We start from the raw sequence: 9,114 nt of genomic DNA, 5'->3' as shown, positions 1-9,114 counted from the left end.
GTTCAGTCTGTATGACCAATGAATTCAGTTTGAAGAAGTCTCAGTCATTGGTGATCAACAGACGAGATTTGATATACTCGTAGCAATTCCTATTAAAACATGAGCTTTACATAACAAGGAAAAAAAAAAAAAAGGTTTAAAGAAATGTCCAGGACAGAAATCAACACTTAAAACCAACTCAAATCTGAAATGATCAGTTTTTAGGGGGAAATGTTGAGATGCAGAGCTTCTTCATCTGATCACTGCAAATCCTGACTGAATTGAGGAATAAGATTTAGAAGCAAAGATGAGCGGTAAATCACTTTATTTACCTTTATCTGGCAAGGTACATTGGCAAAACAAGTTTCTTTACTTGTTATATACTTTGGCTTCAAGATGAAAACATCAAGAAAAACAATCTGCAAAATGTCACATTTAACAACAGAACTGATTGATAAGATACAACTGTAGGAATGAGCTTCAGGGAAAGACTTACAAAACTCAATACTCTCTTAGCAAAGTGTTAAAATGTGACAACTTAAAACAAATCCACTAATCAAGTCGTGCTCCAGTCAAAACAAGTGATACAAAAGAAAATCATCAATCCAAACAGCTAAAAGGCATCATGTCCTGATCAGTGCTCTGGCCTGGAGGGCAAACCTACAGCTTCAAGAATGTGACTCTTTAAATGCAACCGCTTTACTGTAATGCTACCTTAATCACTCAACTTATAACAAACATGTCGGAGAAATGAAACTCAAAAATAAAAGTTGATCTACATAATAGAACATGGTGTAGATGCAGTTATTCCCATTCCTCGTCGTCGGCCGCGGCGGCAGACGCTGAGTTTGATGCTGCCGACGCCGGCTCCTCGGCCTTGAAGGATCCGCCCTACAAACCAGACAGACACACATCAGCAGAGGCTCAGGAACAACCTTGTTTCAACTATTTATTTTGTTCCTTATGTTATCGGTTCGGTTTTGTGAGTATATATACACTCAGGCTATAACCCATATATGTAATGCTTTGCTTTTTTAAAATCATTTAGTTGTATTTAGTTTACATTTTTGCTATGTACTCATATTTTTGATACCTTGGCATTAATAAAAGATCAGGATAGGGATGTGTGTGGCGTACCTTCCGCGAGTCTGTGGACGCAAACGTTCTTCCGCGTGGGTTGAAGCCGGTTGTCCCATGAGCACTGAACGCTATTTCCTCCAGCCATTTGGGAACAGTCTGTTGAGCCTGAAAGATTAAGGTTTATGGACGTTACTCTGGTCTTCACGTTTAATAATTCAGCAGACGCTGTCCAAAGGAACTTACAAATGAGGAGAACAGAAGCTAATCAAACCAACTGAAGGCAACTATTTGCAAATGATGTGACAAGACCCAGTTGCTCTAGCACAGTGCATGTGACAACCGTTTTTATAGAAAAAATACAATAGAATTTGTATTTGCTCTTAAAGTGACAGCAGCCTAATTTTCATCAATCATTAATGTAGATAAAACAAACAAGAAAAAGGAATCAGGATTAATAGTCTATGCATTTAATTTATACGGGACCAAATAACTATCCAGTGTTATTTTACACTTAGTGTCTGTAAGTATTTCTGAATACTAGTGTTAAACCTACCCAAAAAACTTAATTGTTCCATTTACTTTTTCAACTTCAAAGATTGAAATCAAGCTTCCATGTGGTGAGTAAACTCTTGAGCAACACATTTACCCCATTTTAAAAACACAAATACAATGAGTGAGCAAACATATAGGGGCGATAAGTGTAATAATTTTAGAAAATGATATATACACATCATTTGTTTATAAAAAACTATTAGATTTAATATTATAAGCAGGTATTAAGTACACATTTATGAACACTGTCTACCCCAGATGCAACAGCAAATGTTGCAAACTCATTTGTTCTTCGTCTTAGAAGTTGAAGTACATCAGAGCATCAGTTTACAGTTGCGCCACATCCAGTGTAGACAGCTGAATATAATGGGTTCTGTTTGCTTTGTCACATCGCGCAGCAAGTTTTCATTTCAGCTTCACTGTAAAGAATGTGAAATTTTGTTTGTGCTGCAAAAATGTCAGCGATTGGCTGCCCCTGAACGCCCCTCCTTAACCTTAAACTTAACGTCCAAATCGTGTAACGTGACTCACAAAATGCACTCTACTGCGGGATATGCTTAATTTAAATAGTTATTAAAAGCACATTAAACTGACAGAGTCTGGTCCTCACACAATTTGTGTGAGCTTCGAGACGCAGAGAAACACAGACAGCTTAAAGGAGAACTCTGGCACAAAATGAACCTTTGGTCCAATTACACATTGGTACTTAGTCGACCGTTCTCTGAGATTTGTTTATGATAATCGAATGTAAAGAGTTTTATCTCTAAAAACGGTTTAGCGTATAATGCTAGTATATGGGGGAATTTAATAAGTAAAAAGGCTCAAGATGGCAAGGCTCAAAATAGCCCCACACTAACACAGTAACACAATGAGGGTCCCTAAATGCAAAAACGAAGCATTGAGGACATTGTAAGTGTACAGACCGTTTAATAAGATGATATTTTAGAAAGACGGTGCACTTTGTGTATACAGGTGGCACCATCTTTGGAAAACAAAGTCTCGACAAGTCGAACCACGAACGCCATTCATACAGTTTAGCTCACTTGACAAGTCGTTCGTGGTTCAATTTGTCGAGACTGTATTCCAAAGATACGAAGTGGACTGTCTTTATAAAATATCTTGCATTATATGTCTTATTAAACGGTCTGTACTCTTACAAAGTTCTCAATGCTTAGTTTTGCATGCAGGGACCCTCATTATGTTACTGTGTTAGTGTGGGTTTATTTTGAGCCTTGTTAGTGGTATAAACTAGCGATTTTTATTTTCATTACTCTATGCCCTAAATACTAGAATTATGCGCTAAACAGTTTGAGATAAAATTCTTTACATTAAATTATCATGAAAACAAATCTCAGAACGGTTGACTAGGTACCAATGTGTAATTAGACCAAAGGTTCATTTTGCGCCAGAGTTCTCCTTTAAGTCTACGTACGGTTTCAGACGCCATGCCCACCCCCCCCCCCGACTGTGTGAAAGTGTCTTTGATGTAATGTGAGAAGTACAAACCCCTGAAAGGACTTTGACCAAAGAGCGAGCTACTGGAGTGTCTGACTCTGGGTTAAAAAAAGACACGGCCCGACCAGTGTTCCCACAGCGTCCAGTTCTTCCAATGCGGTGGACGTATTCATCGATGCTGCTGGGCAGGTCGAAGTTCACCACATGCTGCACATGCTCGATATCCAGGCCTCTGGCAGCGACAGATGTGGCCACCAGCACCGGACACTGGCCTGTGCGGAAGTCACTGAGAGCTTTCTCTCGCTCCCGCTGCTCCCGGTCACTGATCAAATATAAGAAGTGCTCCATTAGAAGCAAATCATAATACCTTGCATTAATGATTGATTACCATAATGAATAGCAGCTCAGGAGTTATGAAGCTACTTTTCAACATAGAGTCCTGAAGAGCAGGCTATTGTGGGAGGAGAGAGAGAGAAGAGTGGAGGAACCGTACCCGTGGATGCTTGTAGTATTGATCTTCTCTTGACAGAGAAACGTTGCTATGAAATCAGCACTTCTTTTGGTTTCAACAAAGACCATTGTGCGTTCAGTCCCTGTAATTGCAAACACACAATGGCATAATTTATAATTTACTATCTTGACAGTGAAAAGGTAACCCAGATTATTTTATGCATAAGAAAACAAACACATGACAGGCAGAAACATCGGATGTTATTAATTTCGATTCAACATCAGTTTTGTGATGTTGATGTACAATTTTAAAATAACTTAATTTGAATATCGATAAGTTAATTAATTAATCGATAAATTGTGAGCATTCCTAGAGATCACCAATGGAGTCATTCTAGTTCAAGAGGAAGATTAATGTATAAATAACAGATATTGGATAGAATTTTTTTTAATCTTAAGCATGTCAACAAATTTGAGCATAGTGTACATGCAGCCTTCGAGATGGTTGTGCCTCAACCAAACAGTGTTTGAAAACGCTGGATGGAGAACGAGATATGAGCAGCAGAGGGAAGGGTTTCTGTGAACTTGCATTTCCTTCTGATAGCTTAGGGAGGAACAGATGGATTTTGACTGTCTCTGTTACAGGCATGTTTGAACTTTCATACATTGCAATGGGAAAATCAACAAGTCCTCAAGGTAAATTATGATGCAATGCATGTGAACACACACACCTGTAGTTTTGAGCAGTTCCAGCAGCTGATCCCTCTTGGAGAACTGGTCCACCTGAATGATGGTCTGCTCCACATCACTGCAGGCTCCGCCCACCACACCGACAGCGAGGAAGAGGTAGTCAACTTTCAGAAACTCTGCTGCCAACCTATCATGCAATACATGCATACAGTACATCAGTCCTGCTGAAGCCACTATTAGCATGATATTTTACAGAACAGTAAAATACTAACATTTATGGTTGTCCAAATTTTTCTTTCAAACATTAAAATTTAGGCTGAAAACCAGAGATCTTAATACTTCTTTGTTGACATTACACATTTCTAAAGATGGTTGGTGCAAGTTCAGCTCCAACCTTGATTAAACTCCCCTGCCTATATCTTTCTAGCAATCCTGAATACCTTGATTAGCTTGTTCATCTGTTTGATCAAGGTTGGAGCTCAACTCTGGCCCTTGAGGTCTAATTTCCTGCAGAGCTGAGAACCCCTTATTTAAAGCATTTTTTATTTTCCATGGAGGAAAGTTATACAGGTTTGGAACAATTAGGTTCTGGAAGAATAGCTCTTTTAAAGTGTCAGACCTTTGGATCTCTTCAGGGAAGGTGGCACTAAACATGAGGGTTTGCCGCTCCTCTTTTGGAGGAATTCCTGGAGATCCCACTAGCTTTCGCATATCTGGCTCGAAGCCCATGTCGAGCATCCGGTCTGCTTCATCCAGAACCAAATACCGTAGCTTACTCAAGCTAACCTGATGGGAACAAGTCAAACAACACTCAATTACAGTCACACAACATATACAGTTATTAAGTGCATGGTATATTAGAGAAAACTACCTTTCCACGCCCAATGATGTCGAGCAATCTTCCAGGGGTCCCACACAAAACATTGCAGCCCTTCAACACCTCTCGAATAGTATATCCAGTATTTATACCCCCATATACCACCACAGGGCGCACACAGGTCCTAAAAGATTCAAGAACAATTACTTAAGGATATTAAATTGCTGTAGTTTTCAACTTGGGGACTACAAGCAATATAGAATAAACGGGGGACTTTATGCAAGCCCAAGTGTAGACTATGCTAATAACCACAAGTAAATCAGAATCAATTCATGAAATCTATATCAATACCCAGCCTCACTGTGCAAACTGTACTGTAGTCATCAGTTAGTATTAGTTATTTTTTTGTGGATTCATGTCCACAGCTCCAACTTTTCTAATTAGGCATGCACTGCATAAACCTCATCTTTTCTGATAAAAATATTTAGGTTCATACACATTAATTGATAAATTATCGGTTATTGCTTATTGATAAATCAACCAAAGGATGATCAACTACTCAGAATTCAGGGGGTCGTCATTAGATTTCATTAAAAAGAAAAGAATCAATTAAAAAAAAAAAAGTTTCAGCCCTAGTATATATATATATATATATATATATAAACTACCCAATTTATATGGCTGAGAATGGTAAAGTGTGTACCCAAATGCAAACTTCCTGGCCTCTAGATAGATCTGGTTGATGAGCTCTCTGGTGGGAGCCACGATGATGGCCTCAGGCTCCTGCACCTCACTGAACTTGCTTGCTGCCACTCCATCAGCCATGAGCTGCTGCAGGATGGGCAGCAGGAACGCCGCCTGGGGGACGACACACAGGCAGTCAGCTGTACTGAAAAGTGTGTAGCAAGTACTCTTCTGAACACACTGACAGGAAAGACAATCATTAAATAAGAACAGCATGCAAAAGTGGTTCTTGCCGTTTTTCCTGATCCAGTCTGGGCACAAGCCATTAGATCCCGTCCAGCTGAGATAATGGGGATCCCATGTTTCTGGACAGGAGTAGGCTTCACATATCCAGACTTCTTTACATTCTTGTTCAGTGATTCACAAAGTCCTGCTTCGTCAAAGGTCTGTGAGTGAGTAAGAGAGTGAGACTTTGATATTTTGGCCTATTATAAAAGCTATATTGAACATGCTATGTACACAAAACAGCTCGTGGACAATTGTATGCACAATATACACTCAATTGTATACACTCTTTCAGTCTCTCATAAAATCTGATCTACTGAGTTATCAGATCACTCATTACCATGCAGGCTCCCTCTAGTGGTGTTCAGGTTAAGCCACATTTCAGTTCACTGTTTTCAGTTCATTCATATGAAGCTGAGGTTGGCTCACACAAGACAGAGTTCCATGAATGATGAGAAAAGACTCACTAGCTGCATGCCAGTGTGTGCTCGCTGCTAGTGTGCTTGCCTACTGTGAAGTTGTGAACCTCGCTTTACAAACAGTCAACGCACCCTGCTGTTTAAAACGTGTATCGCGATTCCTTTAACACTTTAACTGACTTGAACCGTCACACATTTTTATCGATTTTCAACCGGTTGCGAGTGAATCGTTACATCCCTATTTGTTAACTAAATTGCAGGGGTTAACCAAAAAAAAACAGTGTTCTGATCACTTTTCACATAGCTGCAACAGACTTGAAATACTCTGCTCTAAATACTCTGACGAAATACCAGGTCCCGTATTCATAAAGAATCTTAATGCAAAGAGTAGCTCCTAGTGTCAAAATTCTAAGAAAATTTTTAGAAATGTGGGCATCTACTCAATGTTAAAGAAAAAAATCCTAGTAAAGAAAAAACTAATTCAGAAAGCATCTTAACCCTTAAAAGAGGTCTTAAGGTCAAAATTGTTAGGAGTACGGATGAGGATTCAAGAAGCTTAAGAGTTTCTTTAGCAGAGGAAAAAATGGCAGAACGATGAAGAGGGAGAAGAAATGTATTACAGACAATGGATGACATGTGAGTTAATAAGATGCTATGAGATCGTGCAGGAATCATGTTTATGACTGATCTTATTAGAGACAAGCTAACATCTCAGACACAGCGCAGGAATGCCATAACACCAGAAATGAAAGTAGTCACTACATTAAGATATTTGGCAAATGGGAAAATGCAATAAAGCAGCAGTGATTTGGATCTGTCACAACCGTCTGTAAGCAGTGATCCTACAAACAATTACAGCACTTTCAGAACCTCTTATTGTGTCACAGTTCATTTAGTTTCCACTAGACATTCCCACCTTGCAGGCTCAAAAAACTGCATTTATAAATATAGCAGGCTTCTCTGTTGAGCACAAGCAGAGGAATGAACCGTTGATAATTTGCGCTATAAGTTCCCACGTTAACTTCTTGCTCCGTGCCGTGACACCCGGCCTAAATTTTCCTTTAATGATGGAATGATAGTGTGTTCATCCACTAACTGGGCTAACATTAAACACAGTTCTTCTGTCCAGTCAGGCTTTCTCGTCTTTTTTTGTTTTTTAATCCATATTTGCTATATTAAAACCAACATTCAAACCACTACTTAAATAGACATGACAGCAATCAGTGTAATTGGAAAGAGTGGAACAATTTATCATTCTAAGCCAATCAAATACCTTAGGAAATTAACAGCAAGGTTAAAAAAGATTTATATACATAAATATACAGTGTGTGTTTGTGTGTGAGGTTGTGTGGTTTTTTTTCCCCCTTCTTGGACAACCAACCAAAGTCTTCAAAAGATTGTGTCATATAGCAACGGGGTCAACCCCACCTCCTCAATAAGACGAGTTTCGCTAAGACTCCTACATCAAAGATTAAGCTAAATTAAAGAGTTTTCTGAGGATTCTAAGAATCTTTATGAATACGGGCCCTGATCTACTTTTTTTCTTAAATCTTAACACTAAAAATATGCACTTAATTACATTTGTAAAATTACATAATTTAAAAAAAAAAATTCTAGTCTTTTTGGCCTAGCAAACTATGTAGTTTTCTTTTGCAACAGAACGCGGCATGCGCGCGCTGCGCTATGAAACCCATTCATTTCAATGGCTTGCGTAAACTCTCTAGCTAGACTGTAAACAAAACTGGCACGCCGCACACTCGTTTGGGCTTGCGAGCCGACCAAATAGTTGGTTAACGTTACGTTTTGAGTGGATGACGAGCGCAAGACGCCGAAATGGATGCCAATAAGACTCTGAACGGAAAGTTTACTTTTAAAAAGTTGCCAAATGGTCCCACTGACAAGACCAGTACAAGTAATTAGTGATCGACCGTTTTATCAGCCGGACGATATATCGGGCCGATATTTGCGTTTTTTACGTGTATCGGAACCGCGTTCGCCGATAGTTTTTTAAAATCGCGTGTAAATCGGTTATGCTCGCATGTCACGGCTCGTATCGTGTGTGTTAGATACGAGCCGAGCACCTCTCGACCTCCCGATAATTTAAGCATGTCTAAAAATTTCGGGAGCTGTCGGCTTGCATTCGTGAGGTGTGTGCGGTTGAATGAGCCGATTTGTCTATCTGAACTTGACCAATCAGGAGCTGAGGAAATCCACAGAAGAAAGACGAAAATGGTGTGGACTACTAGAAACACTGCTTCAATTAAAGGGACTCTGTGTAGGAAATACCCCCATCTAGTGGTTAAATAGTATTTTGCATTCAAACGAATTTTGCTCTCCAGCGCCTCGCATTTTCAAATGCGTATTGCATCTACGGTTGCCGTTATGTACCAAAAATGCTATGACAGGATGTCTTGTAGTAACACTTCATCGAGTTTTTCTCCGGGTGAACAGGTTTGTAACTTAAAAAACCCCCCAGCAACTTATGTGTTAACTTATGTGTACAATTTATGTGTCTAGCTGTATAAATTGATTTTAATTCTCTGTACAATCTTATCCACATAGCAAAATCACAATTTTAGCTAATTGATCATTTATATATAAAAAGAAAGCTATAGAAAATCTTACAGAGAGCAATATTTTCTTACAATAATTATCTCTATATTCTTACTGAATTTATAGGTTATAAAGAATTAACTTACAAAC

At 39.0% G+C, this 9,114-nt stretch overlaps 1 protein-coding gene across 1 annotated transcript in view; it reads right to left on the bottom strand.

The window, feature by feature from the left end:
• Nucleotides 1-287: 287 nt before the first annotated feature.
• ddx4 (DEAD-box helicase 4) overlaps nt 288-9,114 on the bottom strand; it is a 28,226-nt gene continuing 19,399 nt past the window's right edge. Inside the window, exons 17-25 of the mRNA XM_039677894.2 lie at nt 6,001-6,153; nt 5,727-5,881; nt 5,078-5,207; nt 4,826-4,992; nt 4,248-4,393; nt 3,560-3,659; nt 3,118-3,388; nt 1,117-1,224; nt 288-870 (exon numbers count right to left, since the gene is read on the bottom strand). Of these exons, the coding sequence (XP_039533828.2) occupies nt 784-870; nt 1,117-1,224; nt 3,118-3,388; nt 3,560-3,659; nt 4,248-4,393; nt 4,826-4,992; nt 5,078-5,207; nt 5,727-5,881; nt 6,001-6,153 (1,317 nt within the window). The 3' untranslated portion in view covers nt 288-783. The remainder of the gene's footprint in view (nt 871-1,116; nt 1,225-3,117; nt 3,389-3,559; nt 3,660-4,247; nt 4,394-4,825; nt 4,993-5,077; nt 5,208-5,726; nt 5,882-6,000; nt 6,154-9,114) is intronic.

Source organism: Pimephales promelas, chromosome 23 (genome assembly GCF_988280905.1).
Source record: "Pimephales promelas chromosome 23, fPimPro1.hap1.1, whole genome shotgun sequence".
In the NCBI taxonomy this organism is placed as follows: Eukaryota; Metazoa; Chordata; class Actinopteri; order Cypriniformes; family Leuciscidae; genus Pimephales; species Pimephales promelas.
The sequence above is the reverse complement of the archived record's forward strand: the minus strand, read 5'-3'. Positions and strand labels throughout refer to the sequence as shown.